We start from the raw sequence: 25760 nt of genomic DNA on the forward strand, positions 1-25760 counted from the left end.
TGGATGCTGTTTCTGTGTCCTTCTGCCTCAATTCACGATGCAGTGCCAGGAGGGAGCATTGCAGTATGGGATGTATCTGTGGGGAAAAACATTGGGAAGCCAATCGCCATCAACCTCCATGTAACGGAGTGAAGCCGTTGTTTGTAATGGACCTGCCACCCTTACACCGAATTACACTGAGTTTCCGCAGTCAGTGTCCCCACATATTAACCCCGGCCAGGAGGCCCTTACATAATGGACTTCTTAGCACCCTGCCCGCATTATTGAATTCCCAGCTGCTTTATTTCTGATTTGCATTTTCCGTGGCTGAGTGAATCGGCTGACTTCCGTTTTCTTTTTCTGTTACAGATTTTGTGCGCAGGTGACTCCTGTAAGTACTACTTCCCTCTCCACTCTTGTGTTGTTTGCTACTGCCCCCTGATGGACACAGCGATATTGACAGTGACATAAAAATTGCAGAAAATGCTAATTGGTTAAAACTCGCTTAGTTTCCAGTTTTTCTGTAGATGTGGGGTGAGGGTGGGAATGGCAAGTGATAGAAAAATTCAATCAATTGTGTAACCTAGACAAATAAAAAATTTATATTTTCTTCGATCCTACCCCCCCAAACCTATATCCATGGTAATTAAAAAAAAAAAAAAAAACTCGATTGAAACTCTGACGCGGTATGATTTATATTAGTTTTATATGCTACGATCCCATAAGTATTTCCTTGGGTCATTCCATTGCCTCATGATTTATAAAACGATATACACAGTTTGTATAATCTTTGGAAAACCATACAGCCTCCTGTATATTTTACTTTTGTGTGGAGGACTGAGTCCCACTTGCTAACTAGTGTTGGTCGCTCGAAGTCCTCCCTGGTCTGTAGTAAAATGAGAAGAATAGGGATAATGATAGTAAGTTTTAATGAAGCTAAATATATTCAGTTGAAAGCACTGCCTGTACTCGGATTATATCCTTAATAATTTTTTTGGTCGTAAAATGTTTCTATAAGAGAAACAGAAGATAATAGTCATTGGCAGTTTTTTTTTTTTTAAATGTACCTGTTTGTAAAAAATTGGTATTTTTTTGTCGGTTCTCAAAATTTGGTAACTTATTTTTTTTCTGGAGTTGTTAAAATCTCAAAGTCTGTGAACCACAGAGATAAAATAATTAGAATGTTCTCAAAGTGCCACATAAAGGGGGCAGATCTTGCTGAAACTTTCTAATACAAGCAAATCTCACTTAATAACAGTAATTATGCAAAATCTGTGCAAACAATGGGAAGAATTCTGCAGTTCCTTTTTCTTCCTGGTTAATCAGTTTGGTAAATAAGGTGATATTTTAAAGGAGAAGGGGAGATGGGGGAATTTTAAAAATTGTAATAAAAAACCTGTCCTATCACGAGTATGTGGTAGGAGGTACCATTATATTAGTTTGCATATTGTTTTTCTTTCTTGTGTTCTAGGCTGTGATCTGTTTGCACTCACATCGACAGCCACTGAGATTCTTTTTCGTGAGGCACCAGGAAACTTTTCAGTAGAAGTTGTGTCTGATTCGAATAACCTGAGTCAGTCTCCTTTCCAAAGTGACGGACAGACTTCGTTTCGGGACCTGGTTCCTGGGATGCATTACAATTTCAGCTTTTTAAATGACTCTACTGTCTGCTGTCGTAAACAAGTGCAAACACGTGAGCAAGACTCTTCTTTTGGGATGGACCGTGGGGTTTAGAGAATGTACATGTCTTCACATGCGCGGTGTATTTGAGATCAGATTTTCTGAGCTTCAACAGTAAAAAGCAGCTACTTGTCAGAGCTCTCTTCTGATGCTTGGCCTTGTTGCCTGGCTGGAGGGTGTCCTTGTTCCTGAGAGCTGTTCTCACACTGCCCTCCTGCCTGCTCTTTGAGTAGTACTATCACGGCCCAGTGGTCAGGAGCATGGACTTGGAATCAGAGACCCAGGTTTGCTTCCCAGATCTGTCAATTTCTAGCTCTGTGACCCTGGGCAAGGCATTGGTCCTCTTAGACCTTAGTTTCTGCATCTTTATTAAAAACAAACAACAAACAACTCCACACATACACGTATTTTAAAAACATTTTTAAATGTGCTTTATTATCTGAACTATCGAAACTTAAGAACCTGCTTTTCTAAAACCTTCCCAGAATTTCTGTACGAATCAGTAAAATATAGTTCTTAACACGTTTCTTCTTTGTAAAAATAGTGCTACAGCCTTCCTCATGAAGCTCTTGTGAAGCATAAATGAGAAAATGTGTGTGCAGCACCTGGCACCGGGCCTGGGACACGGTCAGCCCCAAATAGGGCTGTTGTCCTCGCCGCTCCCACCGCTGTGACTGTGGTTATTGTTTTATATCCCTCCTCACCGTCGTCAGCATTGACTGTAAATGGCACCACAGCGATAACCTGCTACTCTGATCCTGTGAACCTGTCACTCTATAAAGAGGAAGGTCAAGTCCGGAGGGGCTTCCTAGCATGAAGTTTATTGAATTGTGGGCCACAAGACTCTTTCTTTCCAGCCTGTTCCTTTTTCCTTTCTCTCATTTCCTCTCCTGCCCTTTTTCATGGACTGAGTAAATGTTTGCCTCTTTTAGGTGCCAGGCGAGGCACATTGTCTCTGCTGTTATGTGAAGGTCATGCGCATGCCGAAGTGGTGTTACTGTACCGTCTTTTCTGGGGTCAATCTGTAGGTCCTTAAGAGAAGGGCCTGATTGCTGGTGCTGCCTCTTCTGTTGGTCATTGTCATTGCTCAACCTTGAATGTAATTAGGACGCACTCACTTGGAAGTTTTAGTTAGTAACCGTAATAACTTCCATTGTGTCTGATCCTGCACACCTACAGTTCGACCGAGGACGAAGGTGAGGTTCAAGAGAGGTGAGAAGACTGAGGAAAATCACACGACTCATGACTAGCCGGTTTGGGCTCCGAACCCAGAGTTTAAAAAGGATCCACAACCAGTGGCCTTGTTTGCCATATCGTGATGCCTTAATAACCATCCTTATGTTCAATATAGTATATTAGAGCTGTCAGCAGAGGAACCTGAGACTGAGAGGTTTGAAGGGACTAATTCCAGGTTAGACGACGAAGGAGGGAGCAGGTCCTTATGTCCAGGTCTGGATGCCAAGACCGCTTCTTTTCTCTTTATGCTCTTCTGTCCCTTGTCATCTTTATGCCAGAAAACTACAGAGCTTCCTCCTGATAGCAGAGGTTGGCAAAAAAGTTATCACGTGCTTCTGTGCCATATACACCTCTCCACATGCAGTATTTTCTGAGAATCAGGAGAGAGACTCACTTTGCATCTTAAATCTCTGTACCAGCTTCTATGCAGATTTAACCTGTGTACAGATCATAGTCAACATGCCAGCCTCTACCATTTGTCTGTTTTAAAGCTTCCTGTTTCACGAACACACATGCATACATGTATGTATATGTGTCTCAATGTATTTTGTTGGAGGGAATTTCAGGAGGCAGTAAAGAGAAATGAAATTCTATGATTGCAAAATTTACTTCTGGAAAGTAGACACATAGGGCAGTCTTTACTCTTACCTTTCTTTTCTAAATATATTTTTTTCTTTCTTTTTTTTGAAAAAATTATTAAAATAGGGCTCAGTCCTGTGTTTGACATTGAAGTTGGTTCCGTCAGTTCAACCGCTGTGCCCCTGATGTGGAAAAACAATGACACATTTGCCTCTACTTACATGTACAGAGTAGAGAGTGAGGAGGAAAACAAGCGTCTGATTTCTGTTCTAAATCAAACAAGCATTGACATCACAGACTTAAGTCCTGCTACTTCATATATGTTCTCCATCACTCCAGAAATAAACAACAATTCTGGAGCTCCCAGGACCATAAATGTCACAACGGGTAAGTTGACTAGTGACCGGGAATGATCATGAACCATTCCTTCTCATTGTACATTCTAAAACCTTGTCCATTCAAGTTGCCTGTTGGAAAGATTGGTTTTCATTAACTGTGGAAGAGAAAAGATTCTATGTTGTTTCAAGCCCAGGAGTTCAGGTGGCTAGATCATTCAGTATTAAGATCCTATGTGTTTTCTGATCTTTTAACTAATTTCAACTGTTTGGTTTTCAAAATCTTTTGTTATTATTGCGTAATACTTTTCTGCTAAGACCTGGGAGCAGAGAATGTGTCTTGTTGGTGTCACTAATTGCTAGGCTTCTTTTAAGTTCCCCAGGAGAGTCGATGCTATGCTTATATTCCCACAGATTTCTGCCAGGCATGAAACTTTGGTATATTTCATAAAGGAATGCGTGTTTCAAATTAAATAAGAGCCTAGTGACATTCAATTAAACTTAGATTGTTTTATGTAGCTTAGATGTTAATACCTTGAGCCACCTGTTATAGCTACAAATTCAGTTCTTGTTTTTTTAAACTTAAAATAACCAAAAATATTAAAAAGAAATGAGAAACTCTTTTTAAGCTGAGAGGAAGCAAAAATTTAAAAAAGAGGCCCTCTCTTGGTTTTCTGATCTGGAGATGTGATCTCATGGGCTGGAGAAGGCCATGCAAACCCCACCTCTTAGAGTCCATGACGTGAAGTGACCGTCTCGGCTTCTGCACGTGGAGTAGGCAAACACTAAACCAGTGGGTTTCAATATTTTTTTAAGCCAGGAAATTATTTCTTTAATAAAAATATTTCTCAGAAGCCCCAAAAGTAAAAAAACAAAAAAACAAAAACAAAAGAACAAAACTGGAGAGAGAAGAGCTAAGGGATGGGGTATCTTGAGGGACCATCAGAAAACTCCCAGAGTTCTTCAGAGCACAGTTTTCGAGGGAAAACACCCACAATCAGGCTTTACTATCTTAAATTTTGAAAGAGAAGAGATGAAGGAAAGGGCAGAGAGGAGAGAGAAGAGAATTAAGGAGGAGAAACAAGACAGAATTTGGAAACTGTGATGGGGCCAAGGCGATGCATAATGGGTGACTTTGGGGAAAGTCAGGAAGAGGCGGCAGGAAGCACCCAGCCTGGAGCTGAGGATCCTGCTCCACCTTAAAGCCGGCAGGACCAGGCTGTGTTCATCAGTTACTATTTACCGAACATGTACGTGCGCTTAGCTGCCCTTGATAACATTATTTTGTCCTCACAGTAACGCTGAGGGTTTCTGCTCTGTCTGCAGCATTGTCTGTGTTTTCATGTCCTTAAAGCTAAAGGGGACAGTGGAAGAAGCTGTGATGCTGAGCAGTTGATTCCTCTGAGGTCCCATAGTTACAAGTGGTGGGAACCCAGGGGGCCTGACTCCTGAGCCACAGGGTCATGGATATTTATCACAGGTACCCAGAGTCATTGAACTGGCTAGTTTATTGATGTTCCATTAAAACAACAACAGCAACAACAACAACAACACGTGAGTGACCCAATTTAGAAATCTTTGCATCAGAAACATTTGCTCTTAAAGAGTAGAATTGTAGAGTGGATCAGCTCGCTTCAGAGCTGGACGGCGACTTGCAGTCATCTCGGCCAGCGCCTTTGAGTTCAGCCACCTGCGGACCTCAGGCAGGGTTTCTGCTCTGTCTGCGACACTGTCTGTGCTTCCGTGAGCTGAAGGCTGGAGCCCTGGCTTCCGGCTTCCCAGACGCCACCAGTGGTGTGCGTTCTAGAGCAGGTCACCCGCCTCTCTGTATCTCCATAGTCACATCTTAAAAATGACGGAGTGGATGTCATTTGGCTGAAATGGTTCTGTTTATGTTACCGACAATTAAATAAGGTGATGAAAAGAAAGGTGGTGGGAGAGTATAGATCAGAAAAGATCCCCTCGCAGTTGGAGTACAAGGGCGAGCTCCTGAATGGGAATATCTTGGTATTGCAAAATGATTTTATTTGCACTATCTGGACCTTTAGACATAGCAAACAATCACTTTGTTTCATGCTTTGTTCCTAATGTCTAAAACAAATATAATTAAATGCTGCCCTTTGGAAAAGACAGTTTAGAAGACTATCAAATCACTGTTGGACGTCATTGTCTTGGAGAATAGTACAGATCCTAAAAACTTTTGGCTTTAGAGTTTATTCTTTTTTCCTCTTTTCTGTATAAACAAACAAACAAACAAACAAACAAATAAATCCTCTCCTGACCCCGCCCCACTGTGAAATGATTGGATTGACTAGACTCTGATATCAAAGAAGTATTTACAGTAGGTCATATTGAAACATCAGTGTTCCCAGTCACCTTTAATGAAAGCCGATTGTAGATATCTTGTTTCATCAATGTCTCTTGTATATTTTTCAAATAGAGCCCCTTCCAGTTTCTGGTCTTCACGTGGTCTTTGTGGGTGTGACGAAAGTCACTCTTGCCTGGAAGAATGATAATAGCACTGCCACCTGCCGGATGCTCCTTGAAGACGCTGGAAGCGATGAGAAGGTGGCCAATATTTCAGACCTGAAGCCAGGGATTCAATATAAGGTCACCCTGAGTCTTATAGAATCAAATGAGACACAGAGAGAGTCCCTGGTTATAGGAAATGGCTCAGGTGAGTTACAAGGCTGTGTTTCCTTTCTGCTTTATGGTTTTGACTTCCAGTGACTTCCAGTTTTAAAAAATATTGTTCTTATATTTGTATAGAGTTTTAGAATTTATCGAAGGTCCTCTTCCACTTTTTAGTTTGACTCCATGCCTGTGTGAGGAAGGATGGAAAACGGTCTTATTTTATAGGTCAGCACATTGGGGTTCAGAATGGCGATGGGGCTTGAAACTTATTGGAGTCTGACATCCAGGAAAGTAGCCAGCCCCTTTAGCGTTTCACGCTTTCAGTTGAACAAGTGACAGATGTGTTAACCCAAGTAGGGCTGTTGGAAGAACTCACCACATCTACTGAGAAAAAAGCTGCTTTTCTGGCAGACGTCTCCTGCATTAACAGTGGAGTCGACATTTGTAGATTCCCTAGCATTTTCAGTGCTGACTCTGTGGATTCACAAAAATAGATACTCCATCTCCATTTTACACACAAGGGAGCAGAACTACAAAGTGGGCGTCAGGATTCTTGATTGCAGGTGATGGAAACCAGACTCTCAGTAGCTTAGACGAAGAGCAACGATTGCCTTGTGTATATTTCCCCACCATGGGCGGCAGGCTTTAAAGCAAGAGATGAGGTGACTCTCATCTCTTCTCCTTGCTTCGTATTTTCTGCCATCTTTGTTCTCAGAGTGGCTCCCTCCACGCCATTCGAGGAGAAATGGCCACCAGCGGTTCCCGTTTTACCCCTGTCAGCCAGCTTCTGGTCCAGGGGAATAGTTCCTTGACGGGCGCTGATGAGCCACGTTGGAGTTATGTGGCTGTTCCTGGAAGTCCACATTAGGGATTGGGCGGGAGAAGATGACTTCCTGAAAGGAGGGGAAGAGAGGCGAATGGCTGAGTTTGAAAGAGAAGCACAAGTATCTGTGGTACAACCTGGAATGAAGATACAAAGTAAAACGTCTGCCCCCGTTTGGGGCCTTTTCCGGTGGATGTGTCTCTCTGGGGCAGGAGGGGGACAGACACTTGTGGAACACCAACTGTGGAGCCTGCCTCGTGTGTCATCTTATGGGGTGGGGGGAGGGCAGAGACACGGAAAGATAACAGGGATGTGCTTCGGTTGTCGTTAATGTCCTTATCTTTTGTGTGTGAAACAGATGCCATCAGCACAGAGAGCCCTGCTGCCCCTGTTTACAAATACACACTTGAACCTGAAGACACATCCTCTGTCCATGCTCTGACTGGCGACACGAAGGTCCTGATCCTCAGGTTAAAGTCTGACACAGAGTACAACGCCACTGTTTATTCGCGAGCACCCGATGGCAAAGAAGGACAGCCCCTGGAGATAGGATTCAGGACAAGTATGTCGGATTTTGTAAAATGGCTTCAGCCAGAGTCTCTAGCACAAGGTTTTGTGTTCTATGATTCTGGTTCTGAGTTAGCTCTTGCTTCACAAGTGGTTCTGTGGTCAGAGGGAGTTTTCTGGAAGAGATTTTGGACTGATCAGACCAAGTGAGATTCTTCTTAACCCAGTGGCCAAGACACTTCTTCCACTGAGCTCAGGACAGCACAGTGACGGCTGCCGTGTGCTGCCTCGTGTCTTTTCATCTCCCTGCACACGGGCCAATGGGACAAGCAGCTGTGATATTTTCCTCCTATAAACTGACACTCATTTTATCAGTGTTGGTTATGTATCTTCCCCTTGAGATGAGAGAAAGGGTTTCCTCTTTTGGCCTGACCCTGGAAGGCGTGCCAGTCTTTCTGTTGAAACTCGTCGACGTGCACGGTGCTGCTTTCTACCTCTCCTTTGTCAGCTCTCCCGCTCTGGAACTTGATCAGTATTTGGGGGCTTTTTGGATTGGTGCTGATGAGAGAGGAAAAGAAATGCCTGGCCCCTACCTTTAGGGAGTTTCAGTATAGATGAGGACTCAAGACAAACCTCCTTGGAAGAGCACATGGCCAGGCTCTGTGGGTTCAGGAACAAATGCTGCACGGTGTAGTTTCTGGGGGCTTGGTTGCAGGCAGCATGACCCGACTCTGATCATCTTATCCAAAAATATGTCTTTTCTGAAAAGCTGTCGTAGACCCACAGAACGCAAGGGGTGGGGGCTGGAGAACCAAGGACAGAGAACAGACTAGTGTCTTTGAAACTGCAGGGCTGCACCATCCTGGACCTGGTGACACTTCCTCAGGATTCAGAGTCCCGAGATAGAAAAAGTGTCACATGCCAGCTTTCTGGACTTATTTGCTGGAGAAGAGAGACACAGTCCCCCTTGCGTCTACATGGGTGACAAGTACTTCTCTCACCAAGGGGGTAGGGTGCTGTTGGGAAGAAGGAGTTGGGCGCTGCACCGGGAACACGTGACCACCGTCCACTGTAGCTGCCCTTTAAGTGCTGTGGGCATTGGAAAGCTGGAGCACGATTTTTATATACCAAATCCTCTTCTACAGAGTTTGAACTGTCTTTGAAGAGAGAATAGGATTTTGGAAAAATGGAGAGGAGGTGGTCATGTCAGTTGAGCAAAGGTCGTGAGCGAAAGTGCAGACAGTGGACACTGAGGGGTAAAGGTGGAGAGGCCCTGGGACCTCAAGGACCCTGATAATTCTCGAGGGGTTGATTTAATTCCTGGAGAGATGCTATTTGTATGTTTGGGAGTCGTCTCTCTCTTTGGGAGATGGGAGGTCAGGGCATGCTGTAGACGAGGCAGTTACTAGCCTGGCCGTATTGCTTGCACAGGGCTAGAAAATTTGGGCGAGAAGCCAGTGACAAGGCCTGTCTGTAAGGAATTGTTGCTTTCCTGGGTATCTACACTGCAAGAGGGTTCACTTGTGCCCTCCTTCCTTCTTTCCTCTTCTACTGGTGATGCTCATGTGTGGGTAAGGAGGTGATGATGCAGCTGTAGGAAAGGCCACTTGGGGACCTCCAGTAACTCAGCAGGTTGGCAAGTGGGAGGCTCCTGGGGAGGAGGGCTTGGTGTCTAGAGGGTAGGTAAGGGGTGAGGAAGAGGGGGAGTACATTGACCAGGGCAGGGGTGCTGTCCTGCACACAAGATGCTTGTGCAAGAAGGTGAATGGGGCTGAAATCTAGTCCGTGGGCTCTCACCAAGCCACATAGCATAGGACTGGGTCTGTCCGGAGGAGGGGCCCTTTGCCTGATTCATTAAAAGGGGTCAGATGATTAGTATGGGCCTGGGTCCCTGCTTTTTAATGCAGTTCGAGCAGAATTAAAGTAATAGTGATTGCTTCTTAGGTTCTTGGTCCTATGGATATACACAGAGCCTGGTTTGTGTTGAACTGTCCTTGATAAATAATAATTGTAGAAACCTTAAACCTCTCTATATGGTGTGCGTGTACATATATGTATGTGTGTGTACATATATGTAGGTGCGTATACACATACAAACTTGTACACGTGTACACACATGTATACATGTACATGTATGTACATGTATTGTGTCAAGCCTTTGGATGTATGCTTGAGCACTTTCCTGGGTTGCCCCAGCTCCTGGGGCAGGGCACGTGTGGCATCTGTGTTATCGTCGGAGGAGTCCACCGTATCTCTAAGGGTCAACTCACAAGAAGAACGAGGAGGAACTCTGCGGTTGCAGTTGGCCAGGGTGTTTCTTTGTGGAGGACGTTGCCTGACCCTTGCTGGGACCCCCATACATTTGCGTGTGTTGTGGTTTGGAGTAAATGGTGTGGAATAGGAACACTCGCTAGGAGTGTTTCTTAGACTAGATGACATGCTCTGATGACGGCTTCTCTCTTTCTGGCTTGATCATTCTGGTTACTCTTAACTCCTTTTGTGTCTTCACAGAGTCCAGTCTCGTTTTCGACATTGAAGCTGCAAATATCAGTGCCACGGGCATGACCCTGACCTGGAAAATCAATGATGATGAGCCGTCTTCTTTCTACACCTTCAAGATACAAGTTGCTGGGCAGACCAGTTCCCTCAACCTCACTGTCAACGAGACTCAAGCTGTTATCACTTCACTCAGCCCGAGCACCTTGTACAACATCACAGTGCATCCTTTCCTTAACGGCAGTGCCGAGGGCATACCTGGCTTCCTCCAAGTGTACACCCGTGAGTTCACGCATTGTTCACTAACCGTTCTTGCCTGTCTGCTCTGTGCCAGGCCCAGATACTAGACAAGACTCCTCAAGGAAGGCACAGCTGAGTATGTGGGCCCACAGGACTCTTATACTCAGGATGTGCGACATGATAATGGTGATCGTTGACCGATCCTACCCACATGCCCAGCATCATATGACTTACTTTCCCTGCTCTGTCTCACTTAATGTTCACAGCACTGTGATGTGGTTGGCATTAGCCTATTTTATGGATGAGGAAGCCAAGACTATTATCACACCTGGCAAGTGACAGGTGAGATTAGGCAGTTGTCTTGACTCCAGCCTATGCTCGTAATGACCATTTTAGTGTGGTAGAGGGCTGGAGCAAATTGCTATATGCAGACAAAAAGGAACTTGGATATTCGTGTCCCTTTGTCCTTAAGGTGCTGATGTTATAATGGAGCAGGGCACAGCTATGTCTCATCCTTCGCTTGCTTAACTGTCCCGTGAAGATAAGATGATAGGCAACATATTAAAAGCTTTCTGTTCCAAAGAAGATCCATAATTTAAACTAAATAATGGCGTGCCAGTTAGAATAATACTACATTAATATTGGTATTGCAATTGCTTTTGTAGTAGATATGATATGTTTTACATGAGAAAACTGAGCTGAACAGTTTGCCCAAGGCCACAGAGCTAGCAAGTCGCAGAGCAAGGACTTGAACCCAGAGTGCTTGGCTCTTAAACAGTTTGCCCAAGGCCACAGAGCTTGGGCAAAGTCACAGAGCAAGGACTTGAACCCAGAGTGCTTGGCTCTGGACCCAAGGCTCATCCCACAGAATGCTTTACTTGAGTGTCTGTGCCTTTGCAGGAAGCACACTGTCAGAGGACAAGGCCCTACTTCAGAGCCTAAGTCCTTGCCCACAGGGTTCACACTACCTCTCATTTCCTGTGAATGATGGTGTACAGCCTAAGCAAGCAGTTTCTGTACTCTTGTAGCCAGCTGTTCTCTCAGTGGCCAAAATGCCAGTTTCTGAGGGGCTCGTGTTGTAGATGATAATACAAAGAGGAGAAAAATATAGGCCAGGTATCCCAAATATGCATTTCATCTCTATAAATATTTTGTGAACTTCAGTCACCCTTGTCTTCTGGAGAAATAGATTCTTAATCTAGTCATTTACTTTCTTCCCTCAGGCCCTGATCCAGTTTCCAACTTTCGAGTGACAAATGTTACCACCAGGGCTATCGGCTTAGCTTGGAGCAGCAACTACTCAGATTTCTTTAAGATACTCATCACACAGGATGAAGGTGGAAAACCTCTGGAGGAAGAAACCACCAACCAAGGTAGTATTGTCATCGAGGACTTACACCCGGGAACCAAGTATTGTTTTGAAATATTTCCACAAGGACCAAATGGGACTGAAGGGGATCCCCAGACAGTTTGCAATACAACTGGTAAGTAGACAGGCTGTGCGTCCCGTGAAACAGTGATGTTTCTTAAAGGATGATTTATAAATGTTGGGTTTTCCAGATATTGTTTTTCTTTTAATTATCTAAAAAAAAAATCTTTAAAAAATTTACAACAGTAGTGCATATTCATTTTTATAGGAATAAAAATGATAAGGGAAAAGAAAAATATCACATATAAACCATCAATCAGAAATAATCACTGGTAACTTTTGATGAGTGATGTTTTACAACTTTAAGATTTATATAGGTGTATATATAAATATACATACATATACGTATATATATTTTACAAACATTGAAGTCATTCTGTACATGTGGTTTTGTAATCTGCTTTCCCCCCCACATATCAGTTTATTATGAACATTTCTCTCTGTCAATATAAATATTTCTATATTTCTACAGGATAATTTTCATACCTTCCTGGCACTCCATTGTCTATATCAGGGGCCAACAGATAATAATGGCCCATGGGCCAAATCCAGCTGACTCCCTGTTTTTGTAAATAAAATTTTGTCAGAACACAACCGTGTCTATTTGTTTATGTACTGTCTATGGCTGCTTTTGTGCTAGAATGAATAGTTGCAACATAGAATATATATATGGCCTGCAGAGCCTCATAGAAAAAGTCTGCTGACCTTGGGCGAGGTCAGTGGCTTTCAAAGTGTGATCTCTGGGAGTCCCCCTAGATTTATCCAAAGAGTCTGCGAGATATTATTAGCATAATAGTAAAATGTTATTTGGCATTTTCACTCTCATTCTCTCATGATGAGTGTACAGTGGAGTTTTTCAGATGCTATATGACTTGGGATGACATCATCATTCTGACAGCTAATGGAATGTATGCTTATGTATTCTTTTTCTAAAGTAATTTTAAAATTTTTCATTTATAGTTGACATACAATATTATCTTAGTTTTAGATGTACAACACAGTGATTAGACATTGATATAACTTACAAAGTGATCACCCTGATAAATCCAGTACCCATTCAACACCATACCTAGATATTACAATATTATCGGCTATATTCCTTATGCTGTACTTTATATCCTCATGACTGTGTAACTACCAATATGTACTACTTAATCCTTTCCCATTTTTCATCCACCCTCCATCTGGCAGCCATCAAAATGTTCTCCACATCTATGAGTTTGTTTCTATTTTGTTTGTTCTTTTATTTTGTTCTTTAGATTCCACATATAAGTGAAATCATATGGCATTTGTCTTTGTCTGACTTACTCCACGCAGCACAATGCCCTCTAGGTCCATTCATGTTGTTGCATATGGCGAGATTTCATTCTTTTTTTTATGGCAGAGTAATATTCTATCGTATATATGTACCACCTCTTCTTTATTCATCCACTGATGGACACCCAGGTTGCCTCCATACTTTGACCGCTGTAAATAATGCTGCAATGAACTTATGGATTCACATGTCCCTTTGAAGTACTGTTTTGGGTTTGTTTGGATAAATACTCAGAAGTGGGATTACTAGATTCTTCTTTGTCTCTCATCATAGTCTTTGTTTTAAAGCCTATTTTTGTCCAGTACAAGTGTCGCTATCCCAGCTTTTTTTTGTTTGTTTATTTTCATTTTCATGAAATATCATGTGTATCTTTTGATCTGAAGAGAGTCTCTTTTAGGCAGCATATGTAAGGGTCTTGTTTTTCTTGTTATCCATTCAGTTACCCTATCTTTTGTTTGCAGCGTTTAATCCATTTATATTTAAAGTAATCATTGAAAGATATGTAGTTATTGCCATTTTAATATTTATATTTTTGAATTTTTTAATTTTTCTTCTTAAAGAAGTCCCGCTAACATTTCTTGTAATATTGGTTTGGTATTGATGGAACTCCTTTAGCTTTTTCTTATCTGGGAAGCTTTTTATCTATCCTTTGATTCTAAATGATAGCTTTGCTGGGTAGAGTAATCTTGGTTGGAGGCCCTTGCTTTTCATCACTTCGAATATTTCATACCAATCCCTTCTGGCCTGCAAAGTTTCTGTTGAGAAATCAGCTGACACTCTTATGGGAGTTCCCATGTAGGTAACTAATTGCTTTTCTCTTGCTGCTTTTAAGATTCTCTCTTTGTCTTTAACCTTTGGTATTTTAAATTATGATGTGTCTTGGTGTGGGCCTTTTTGGATCCTTTGCCAAGTTAGGGAAGTTTTCTGTAATTATTTCTTCAAATAGATTTTTAATTCCTTGCTTTCTCTCTTCTCTTTCCGGTACCCCTATGATATGAATGTTGGTACAGTTGATGTCCCAGAGGTCTCTTAAACTATACTCATTTTTTTGGATTCTTTTTTTTTGTTGCTGTTCTGATTGGGTGTGTTCTGCTACCTTTAAAATTGCTGATTCGATCCTCTGTTTTCTCTAATTTACTGTTGATTCCCTCAAATGTTTTCTTCATTTCAGTTATTGTATTTTTTATTTCTGACTGGTACTTTTTTATGTTTTTTATCTCCATTTTTTTTAAATTAATTTTTTATGATGACATTGGTTAACAAAATCCAGTAAGTTTCAGCTGTACACTTTAACAGTAAAGCATATATATTTACACTGTGTGTTCACCTCCCATAGTTAGATTTCTTTCTGTCACCACATATTTGACCCCCTTTACTCCATCTACCTCCTCCCTTCCTCCACCCGCTACCTTCTGGTAACCACTAGTCTATAGTCCATGTCCATGAGTCTCTGTTTCTATCTCCATTTTTATGATTTCTATTTCTTTGTTAAAGTTCTCACTGAGTTCATCTACTTTTTCCCTTAGTTCATTGAACATACTTACAGCCAGTGTATGAACTCTGCATTTGATACATAGCTTTTGTCCATTTTGGTGAGTTCTTTTTCTGGAGCTTTGTTTTGTTCTTTTGCTTGGGGCATTTTTCTTTTTTCCCCAGTTTGTCTGCCTCCCTGCATCTGTTTCTATATATTAAGTAGAGCTGCTGTGTCTCAGAGTTCTTAGTAGAGCGGGTGAATTGTAAATTTATCTGTGTTATGGGGAAGCCAGACTTTTTGAAAGAAATGAGCATGTGTGTTTCTCACTTAAGTTTTGGAGTTTGCCCTTTGCGAATTCATTTGAGAGTTCGATGGTGAAAGAGTGACTCTCTGGACAGGCCCTTTGAAAATAGAGTAGACATTACGATAGTTACTCACAGACTTTCTTTTTTCTTCTCCTCTAACCAGACCCCAGCGCAGTGTTTAACATCTCCGTGGTCTATGTCACCACAACCGAAATGCAGTTGCGGTGGCAGAGTACAGACATTGCTTCTGAGTACATCTATCATCTGGACATAGTTTCCAAGCACAGCTCTGACCAGGTCAACAGCTCTCGCAAAGAGATCACTCTCAGAGGCCTGACCCCGGGCACCTTATATAACATCACCATCATTCCAGAAGTGAACAATATCAAGGGGGACTCCAACACCACTGCACAGTACACACGTAAGTGTCTTAGGATGCCCTCTGAAGGGAGTATTCTTTATGACCCTTGCATGGAGGGTGAGATGTAAGCATTGGCTAAGGAGCAGTTGTTTCAAGGCTCCTGGCTGAATGTGAAACTGCTTAAGCTGAAAACATCAGCCTCAGCAAAGGTTCTGCTCTTCTCATGGGGCATTGGTGTTGAGCCATGTGAACTTGGACTTGTCTTTAGAAGCAGAAAGTCATCCCATAAGCATGGCAAACATAACTTCCATTCATTCCTTGGGAATATAGACTAGAGGAGAGTCTAGTTGTCATGTTGGCATTCGTGGATACTGTTCAAATGACTAGAGGAGAGTCTAGTTGTCATGTTGGCATTCGTGGATACTGTTCAAATGAAGAGCTTTGCATGAAACAGTGAGGGAGGTGCTTTGCTAATATTTGATCTAAATAAATGTATGGCAGAGATGATAATTTGACATATCTTTTTCGTATTTTTTTCTTTTATTGACCAGATTTCAAAAACAGATAGGAAATTGTATCTTGAAAATGTATTTCAGATAAATATGCAGTATTAAAAAAAGCATGCAAAACTTCAATTCTTTTGAGATTTATGTGTATAATTATTTTCTGAATGTCATTTTGAAAAGTTTTCCATCTTTTGAGCCAGCAAATATTAGACTTATTCATTCTTTCCTAAAAAGAGCCAGGTTATTTTTAAATTCAGTAAACACAATCATCCTGGAATTCAAGTTAATTCAAGCTTTTTCTGCTCTTTTGAATCAAGGGCCCAGCAATGTGTCTAACCTTGAAGTAAATACTAATACCACAGCAGCAACATTCAGCTGGCAGAACTTGGATGAAGCCTCTTCCACGTACACCTACCGCCTTATTATTGAGCAGGGTGGAAATTCCAGCGAGGAAGCAAAAGAAGTCACAGTCATTGGCATCACCTATGCCACCGTCACTGAATTAATACCTGGCTCGTGGTACACAGTAAAGATCTTCACCCAAGTCGGGGATGTCATTGAGTCCCTGGAACCTGACCGGCAGTCATTCTGTACAGGTGAGTAGCCCTGGGTGCCTCTTGGACTCCCTATGTGGTGTTGACCTGGCAAGTAGCTCCTCCCCAGACTTGTTTATCAGCTTTTGTGTAATAAGAGACAGAGCTCTCTGAGACATCCTGTTAGCTTACTAGTGCTGTTTTGTTGCCCTCATCATTTATCCGTTCAACAAATATTTATTGAGCACTTACTATATGTTAGGTACTTTTCAGTGACTCAGTCCCTGCCTTCCTGGAACTTTTATTCTGGTGGGGAAGATATAATAAGGTAAATAAGTTATTAGGTGATGATTACTGCCAAGGAGAGGGAATAAAACAAGGAATAGGGAGATGAGATGTTTATTGAGGGTACCCAGGGAAGGCCTTAGTGAAAAGGTGACTTTTGAGCAAAGACCTGAAAGAAATAAAATAGCCAACCATGTGGACATTGGGCATTGAGCATTGCAGGCAGCGGAGCAGCCAGTGCAAAGGCCCCGAGGCTGGAGTGTGCTTGTGGCATTAAGGGAAGAGCAGCCGGCCAGGGTAGCAGGAGCGGGTCTGTGGGAACAGGAGGGCGAGGCGGGCAGGAGGTGAGGCTTGAGAGGTATTGGCCGGAGCACAGGTGATGTCTAGGCTTGTAGTCAATAGTTTGGCTTTTACACCAAGAAGATGGAAAGGATATTGTTAAAATCCTTTGTTCATCCTTATCTCTCACTGTGAAGAGTGTGATAAAGCGAAGGGGAGCCCTGCGTTTCGCTGAGGGACCTTTTGGAGAGTATCCCAGGGACTGTTTTGCAGACGGTTATAAGGACCTCTGCTCACAGTTCTGACTGTGGCCCTCGTACCACCTTATTCTCCACCCTCTTTACATCCGTATCTTCCCTTCCTAAGGCCAAGCCACTCAAGTGTGTTCAGGCTGATTTGGAAAGCAGGAGGAGTCTCATTGGATTAGCCTCCCTGCTAGTGTAGGAGCTGGAACCTTGACGACCTCTGACCTGTCACATGGAGTGGCTAAAGAAATCCCTGCTTCTTTGAGTCACCTCTGCTAACTCAGGCTCTGTCTCACCTAGTCTAGACTCTGATCTTTGGTATTTGGGTGGCTTCCGTTGCTGACACTTCTCTTAGCTATACTCATTGCAGCCCAAAGCAGGAGAAAAGCATACATGAGCATTAATGACTGGGGGCGGATGGAACAGGAGCAGAGAGAGTAGGTGTGCATTGAGCAGGTTACCTTTCCAGGCCTCAGGTGGAGGATGTGGGAGTTGCACTAGGTGATTTGTTAGAGCTATTCCTGCTTTAAAACAGTGCAACATTAAAGTAGTGATGACATTCTTTCCCAGTGCATTAATACTGAGTTATTCATTTATATCAGTTTGATGTTGGCTCTCAAAACCCTGTTGGCTTTCAAAAAATGTAGAAACAAATAATACTGTGTTTTAAAGATAAAGAAACTGATACCATTTACTATTAATTATTCAGCATGTTGTGTGTACAGAAAATGTTCTGGACTTGGGTTTAGAAAACTTAGTATCCAGTGTTGGCTTCTCCACTTAACAAGCCATGCCACTTTATGCAAATTTCTTAACCTCTCTAAGCCTCAGTTGATTCATCAGCAAAATGGGATAGTAATCCCCAAAATGATATGACATAGGTGAAGAAGTCACTGTAGGTGAAAAAGTCACCAAAGTTTTAGGATATAGCTACCTCTCGCAGAGCCCTGTTCTCTTCCAGTTTGGTGACCAACAGCCAGTGTTTCAGCTTCAAATAGTCCTGCAGCTGAGGCTCAAAATGGTTGGGTGACTGATCCAAGGTTACATAGTTCAGTAATGCCCGATTCAGGTCAGTCTCTGCTTCTTCTACCATGCCCCACGCCTGTCGCCTCCTCATGAATGTCTCAGGATTCTGCTGCTCGCCAAGTTTTAGTGTTTGCAAAGGCCAAAGCCCCAGAATCTCATGCTGTGCTGTGCTTGCCTTGCAGAACCTGCACCAGTGGCCTCTTTCCACTGTGAAGTGGTCCCCAAGGAGCCAACCTTGGTTCTCAAGTGGGCCTGCCCTCCTGGTACCAGCACAGGCTTTCAGCTGGAGGTCAGCAGAGGAGATTGGAAAAATATGACACTCCTGGAGGGCTGCTCTTCGGAGAATCTCACTGAGTACAGGACGGAAGTCACATATTTGAATTTTTCTACCTCGTATGACATTAGCATCACTGCCTTGTCCTGTAACAAGACAGCACCCGCCACCCAAAACACCTGCCTCACAGGCATCACAGGTGGGCTTCGTGGTGGCAGGGTGGCCTAGTGGCATTGTGGTCACTGCTGAAGAGGCAGACCTAGCAGGTCTGCAAGTGTGGCCTAGGAATCTGGTGTGTGTGTGTGTGTGTGTGTGTGTGCGCGCGTGCGCACTAATGCGCGTGTGTGTGTGTTTTAATTCCTGCTAAAATATTTGTTTTTGTTGGCATAGACTGTTAACCCAATTCTATAGAAATCTTGTCTAAAAAAGCCAAGGATGGGAGAGCTCACTTTTCACATTCCAAAAGTTTCCTTTGCTTTACTGAATATAATTCATTGCCACATTTTCTAAGTCGTGAGATCTCTTACTGCATTAAAAATAGCACTTTTATAGAAATATTCAAATACACAAAAAAAATGGAGGCAAGTGTAAAGAAACCCATGTACCCATCCTCACCTGGTTGAACATTTGTCAACATTGGACCAATGTTTTGTTTTAAATCCCCTCCTCCCTTATTGGATTACTTTGAGACCAGTCCTGGTCAGTCTTGAATTTGTAAGTATTTGTAAATTATTTGTAAATATTTCAGTCTGTATTGCTTCAAGGTAGGGACTCCTTTATTCTTCCTTTCAAACATAACCACATTACTGTTACCATCACACTTAAAAAATTAACAATACTTTTTTCACTTTGATCAGGTATTCAGTCAAGATTCACATTTCCCTAGAATCTGTACTGACGAGCTTGCCAGCTGTTTTGGGAAATGGGGTCACGCACTACACAGGGAGGGATCCTCTACTTGGTCTTTGCATGTCTATCTTTTGCTCCCCATGTCTTTGCCAAAGTTATGTCTTAGATCAACCTGGTGGAGTTGGTTTTGCTTCGTGCTTTTAGACTCCTGGATATGTTTAGGGTGCCAGACTGTTTTGGACAATTTTATGAGAATTAGTGATGGTAACACAAGAAAAAACAGCCACTTCCTTCAGGGAAGGTGTCTTAGAAAGCGATTAAGGGTTCTGTGGACAGAGCCTCAAACTTATAAGGGCAGACCTGAGTTTGTTTCTAAGTTCTTCCTTTTACCTATGTGATCTCAGAAAAAATATTTAATCTCTCTGAACTTTGATTTCTTTAGTTGTGAAAAGGGGAAATGATACCTACCTTCCAAGACTATTACACAAATTAGATGAGGTGATGTGAGTGGAAGACCACTTAAGAGCTGCCGTGTGTGCGGCCGCCCAGGTTGTGCACTGCACAATTCCAGGAGACGCAATTCATACGGACTCTGATGTGCACGGGGCTTTCTGGAGCTGGGTAGTACACAGTTGTGCAGGACGACCCTGGGACACACTCCTTTGAGTTTCTGTAGCACTCCAGAACCTAGTGGAAACAGTGAACCTTCGGGAGCGTTTTCATAGTTCTCTGTTTCATAATGTCATCTCTTCAGTGGTATAAGCTACTGAGAAACCGAAACCACCTCTTATTGGCTGTCTCCAGTGCTGGGTGCAGTGAAGAGTAGGGGCTTGTCAGAGTTAGTCGTTTTTGAAGGATAGTGTGTGGTAGGGTTGAGTAATGACCACCATCATTTAGTCCAGTGATTCGCTCACTTTTCAATCTGCAGCTCCCCTTCCTCAGATGAATTGTTATTACAAATCGAACGTGCTTTTTAAATGGACAAATTGAACACGGTTTTCATTTAACACAAAAGTGGAGTTGTGTGTTCTCTGGAAGAGGCAGGAAGTGTTGGCGGGGTGGGTAAATCTGGGACAGTTGGCGTGATAGTCTTGTAGCCAACATTGGTTGGATTACTGTGTGCCGGAGTAAGGGACACATTTTTGGGGGTGCTTCGTGGTGAGTGAGGCAGACGAGGCCCGTGGAGCGTAGGATTGAGATGAGCAGTGGGAGGGAAAGGGTTCCCAGGCTTGGAGGTGGGTGTGCCCACGTGCCCGCTGACAGTCTCGGGATGGAATGCCAACGGGCTGAGAGGCACGAAGCTGCTGGGAAATGTGGGAGCCTTGATAGGATGTCTCTGTTGAGACAGCTGACAGTTAGACGTGGGGACACCGCCTTCAACTGGCCACTGCTGTCAGTTACTAGATGTCTGCGTACAGCTCCCAAGTCCCCACCTTAGAGATCCACTCACATCAGTCTCTCTCTCGCTCTCCTTCTCCTGCCTCAGTTCTCAAAATAAGGAACCTGGCTTCTCTGAGTCCGGAGGGGCCAGGGAAAGATCGAAAAGGCAGGTTCTCTTCAACCAACAGGGCCGTGAGCCGGAGGCGGTTCCAAGGCTGTCCCTGCCTTGGGTTTGCTTTGCATGAGCCCAGCACCCACTGTCCACAGCAAGGGCAGAACTTGACGAGGGCACTGCAGCACATTCTCTCCGTAATAATTTTGTCCCTTCTTTGGTTTTAGATGTCGGATGATCGTTTCGTTTTGTTGTTTCAGACCCCCCTTCTCCAGATGAATCTCCTAATATTACATCTGTCAGCCACAATTCGGTAAAGGTCAAGTTCAGTGGGTTTGAAGCCAGCCACGGACCCATCAAAGCCTATGCTCTTATTCTCACCACTGGGGAAGGTAAGGGGGGTCCTTATGGGTCACATAGCCAGTGAGTGATGTGGTGACTGGTTGCCACTTCTGCGCCCTCTGAGGCACGTTGTAGATACAAATGTATGTCTGTTTTTACACTGTAGCCTATGCTCGACAATCAGATGGGGGTAGGAGGGGGTAGGCCATTTGCCTGATGATTTAGGTTGGGGGTTGACAAACTTTCTATAAAGGGCCAGACAGCAAATATTTTAAGCCTTCCAGGCCTTAACAGTCTCTGTCACAATTACTCAACTCTGCCAATGAAGTGTGAAAGCAGTCATAGAAGATACATAAAGAATGAGTGCGGCTGTTCCAATAAAATGTTATTTACCAAAATGGGTGGCTGGCTGGATTTGGCCTGTGGGCCATAACTTGCTGGTATTTGATCTAGGTTTTTTCATCTACTTTACAACACAGGGTCTTTTAATTAGAGCACCTTCCGCCCCTGTCACACATACACACACCACACAAATGCACATGCACCCATAACAGTCAAAGGATGACTTTCTCTTGGAAGATAATTTGCATTTGTAGTGGGAACTTGCAAAGAGTGTCCTCATAGTTGAGAGAGGAGGTGGGTGAAAGGCTGCTGTTCCTTAAAGGGTTCCAGTACATTCTTAGGCAGTGAGGAGGGAGCGATTCAAGGGTATCTTTGCTAGCTGTGTGTGGGTGCTTTGCATGAGGCCTGGGTTGAAAAAGCCAAGTTTTTTTTTTTTTTGATTTTGGTGGTTTTTTAAATGTGAATAACGGAGTACAGCTCCCTCTGTCTTTCAACCTGTGATTCTTTCCTCATCTTCTCAAGGAAGGTGAAGTTCAAACACACCGTCAGGATCGTGGGGACCATGGAAACTAAGGCATTTGTCATAAACCTGCAAAAAATTTTCAGAAAGTGACGTGGCTATCTGATCTCTCTCTGCCTTTTATTTTGGGTCTGTTTCAAGCACCTGGTCAATTTTCTGTGAAGGTTTTAAGAAAATTCCACGCTCAGACCTTTACTAAATGAGGGAGGCAATATTGCATACTGACCAGACTGACCAGCCTGTGATGGATGACCCACATGCTTGAATCAGATCGTCTGGGTTAGAAATCCAACTCCACCACGCAGGCAGTGTGGCTTTTGGTCCTTGAGCTTTCTGTGCCTTCATTTTCCTGTTTGCAAAATGGGAAGAATAAGCCCATGTGATGAGATTCTTGTGGGGATTAAATGAGTTAATGTAAGTAAAGCACTTAGAACGTAATGCAAGTAGAGCCTGGCATAGAGAGCATCCTTGAGAGATGGCAGCTGTTGTCATTGTCACCCAGTGTCAGCATCATTGTTTAGATGCGTGGGAGATGGAAATCTCTGTTTGCCATCACTTTCTTCTGAATTCTCTTCCGTGTGCCTTTCTTAGATGTTTCCCCGTCTGTAGATGTTTTGAATCATACATATGAAGATTTCAAAAAGGGGTTCTCGGATACTTACGTGACATACCTCATAACAACAGAAGAAGAAGGACATTCTCAGGGCTTGTCTGAAGACTCGAAATACGAAATCAACGTTGGGAATGAATCAACCACGCAAGGCTATTACAACGGGAAGCTGGAGCCCCTGGGCTCCTATCGGTAACGTCTCCTGGTTCTTGTGTTTTGGGGCTCAACCTCCTGAGTGCAAAACTTTACATTCCTGCCCGTTAGACACATCTCAGCCACCTCTTTTTCCTCTTGTCATCCCTCAGGGCTTGTGTGGCTGGCTTCACCAATATTACCTTTAAACCTACGAATGTTGGACTCATAGATGGGGCCAGGAGCTATGTGTCCTTCAGCCGCTATTCAGATGCTGTTTTCCTGCCCCAGGATCCAGGTAGGGGAAAAACAACGCTGCTAGCAATTCAGAGGGTTTTGCCGTCAGCGTCCACAGAAGGCCAGGTGTCTGCACGTCTCCCTTGGATCCCAGGAGGGTTGGAGTGCCTGGTTTCTCCTCTCAGAAGTTGACATGTCACTTGACCCCCTTCCCAGAAACCAGCTCAGCTTCCTCTTCTGAGGTCCCCAATGTCTCTTGACCCACCCCCACTTCCTCCTCGGAATGCCAGCTGCATTTCTGTCTGCACACTGATTGGTCCTTTTTTCTCAGTGCAGTCATTTTTGCGTCCCGTGCCAGACCCACGATGTGGCTGTTAGTGCATAGAACCCTTGTGGGAGCACAGAAATCGTCTTGTCCAAATCCTTTTAGAAATGAGGCAATGAAGGCCCAGAGAGAGGCAGTGGCTTACCTGGGGTTTCACTGTCGCTTAGAGGCAGATCTGACATTCTTGGAATCCTAGTCGAGTACTGCTCTCCTTTATCATACAGAACGGCAGGATGTAGGAGCTTCAAGGACCCCAGGCGGGTACATTACTTACCTCAGACCAGAGACACATTGACTAACTGGTTTGTTAGTGTGTCTGGTTTTCACACTCGGAAGTCGTTGGCTGCAGAAAAGAATTCCTGCCCTAGAAGCCAAGTCTGGGGAATCCCCACCCGCTTACCCAGTAAACAGATGGTTTTTATGTCACCTGAGCATGGTGCTTAGGTGCTTCTGCTCATATGTGGGTATTAATCTCAAAGGGTCAGAGGTGGTAGGAACCATGTGGAGCATGGCTCCTTAAATTTGCGGTTGAGGAAGCTGAGACCTGGAGAGGAGCTGTGACTTTCACAGAGCCTCCGGTTAGTGGTGGACTGTGGACAAGTAACCCGGCTCCTAAATGCCTAGTTTTAGGTCCAAAGGTACTTAACTGTGCGTGTGTGTGTGTATGTGTGTGTGTGTATGTATGTGAGAGGGAGTGGGAGAGAGTCTGTGCACACGACACATACACAGCCCACTCCCTCTGGTTCGAGGACTCTTCCGGTTGGTGAACACCTACCTCTTCATGTGCCTCCCATTTGTATTGTTCCCAGGTGTCATCTGTGGAGCAGTTTTTGGATGTATCTTTGGTGCCATGGTTATTGTGGCTGTTGGAGGCTTCATCTTCTGGAGAAAGAAAAGGTGACCATTGCTTTCATTAATAATAATACCCTGCTTTTTTTAAGGAAGCTTTTTATGATGGAAAATTTCAGACATTTACACAATCGGAAGGAATAAGGAAACGGGCCCCCATTTCCCCATCACCCACACAGTCTTCACCATCTGGCTGGTCTTATTTCATCTTGACCGCCGAGCTGGAGGATTTTAAAGCAGATCCCAGCTCTGACGTCAGGTCATGGGTGAGCAGGGCAGGGTGCTTTCACACAGTGGGTTCTGGTTCACAAATCAGTTTCTCTGTTAAGAGATTTCCGTTTAGAGTTAGCTGAGTTTAAACACACGGTTCCTCTCTGACTAGCTGTTAGAGACCTTAGCGTTAACGTTCTCACCTGCGCTATGGGGATAATAGCAGTGCCTAAGTCAGGACACTGAAGAACATTAAACAAAGCTCTTCGCAGTGTCTTGTGCCTCGAATGCTCTGATTATGTCATCTGTAAAACTCCTGTTGGAGGTAGTTAAATAGTAAAAATAGCAACTCTGTTTTGAGTGCTTACTGTGTGCCTGGGTTTGTGCTTGCTTTGTGTTTTCTCACTCCTGGAGCTCTGCGAGGCAGGCCTTATAAGCCCTGTTGCAAGAAAGAAGCTGAGTGTGGGAAGTGGGGAAATGAACTTGAACCCGGTCTTTGCTCTTTATTGCATGCCCTCTTGCCTCACTGTATGGTGTGTGAAGCCTGTGTATCAGCTGGGAATCATTTGTGGCATCAGGTCCTGCCAGCCAAAGAATTTTCATCCCGGCTCTGGGTTTCTAATGCCACTATGCTTGATTCTTCTGCCACCACCTCGCCCTGTCCAGTTGATAGGAAGTGCTCAGTGTCAGCTTTTTGGATTTGATTCTGATTTTTGTTTTTGCAACAGAAAAGTCAAAAACAGCTTTATTGTTTCCTGTTAAAATAAAGAAATACATGCAATGGCAAAACGAAAAGCACCAAACCAGAAAAGAAGAGCGAAGAAAATAGATAATCCATAATCGCAGCACCCACACAAAACTTCCTGTAACACTGATGTGATTACAGCTCACACACAAATACATACACACACACACACACACACACAAACAAGTGGAATCATATTATACATATTATTTTCTAGCCTGCTTTATTAAGACGCACAGACAGCTTCATGTCTTTTTCATTTTAAGTGGCTACGGAGTATTCAACTGTATGTATATTATTTAACCAATTTTCTAATGTTTTCTCTTTTGCCACAGTTACTTATCCTTGTGCCTAAATCTTTGGGCTCATTTATGATTATTTCCTTAGGCTAATTTCCAAGCTGGTCAGTTGCTGGGTCAGTAGGTGGGCATGTTTTCAGTTTCGATACTTATGCCAAATTGCCTTTCAGAATTTTTTTTTTTTTTTAAAAACCAATGTGAGATTTAGCCAACAATGCAGGAGAGTAGCAGATGTCTCTCCACCTTGCTACACTGGATATAGTTTCT

At 43.5% G+C, this 25760-nt stretch overlaps 1 protein-coding gene across 1 annotated transcript in view; it reads left to right on the forward strand.

Annotated features, from left to right (window-relative positions):
* Nucleotides 1-277: 277 nt before the first annotated feature.
* PTPRJ (protein tyrosine phosphatase, receptor type J) overlaps nucleotides 278-25760 on the forward strand; it is a 41250-nt gene continuing 15767 nt past the window's right edge. The window contains exons 1-14 of the mRNA XM_006908129.3: nucleotides 278-370; nucleotides 1451-1672; nucleotides 3601-3861; nucleotides 6250-6486; nucleotides 7625-7828; nucleotides 10285-10551; nucleotides 11733-11993; nucleotides 15196-15453; nucleotides 16217-16495; nucleotides 18450-18740; nucleotides 21143-21274; nucleotides 22678-22888; nucleotides 23002-23126; nucleotides 24200-24287. Coding sequence (XP_006908191.1) covers nucleotides 1609-1672; nucleotides 3601-3861; nucleotides 6250-6486; nucleotides 7625-7828; nucleotides 10285-10551; nucleotides 11733-11993; nucleotides 15196-15453; nucleotides 16217-16495; nucleotides 18450-18740; nucleotides 21143-21274; nucleotides 22678-22888; nucleotides 23002-23126; nucleotides 24200-24287 — 2678 coding nt within the window. The 5' untranslated portion in view covers nucleotides 278-370; nucleotides 1451-1608. The remainder of the gene's footprint in view (nucleotides 371-1450; nucleotides 1673-3600; nucleotides 3862-6249; nucleotides 6487-7624; nucleotides 7829-10284; nucleotides 10552-11732; nucleotides 11994-15195; nucleotides 15454-16216; nucleotides 16496-18449; nucleotides 18741-21142; nucleotides 21275-22677; nucleotides 22889-23001; nucleotides 23127-24199; nucleotides 24288-25760) is intronic.

This window comes from Pteropus alecto, unplaced genomic scaffold (genome assembly GCF_000325575.1).
Source record: "Pteropus alecto unplaced genomic scaffold, ASM32557v1 scaffold71, whole genome shotgun sequence".
Taxonomy (NCBI): Eukaryota; Metazoa; Chordata; class Mammalia; order Chiroptera; family Pteropodidae; genus Pteropus; species Pteropus alecto.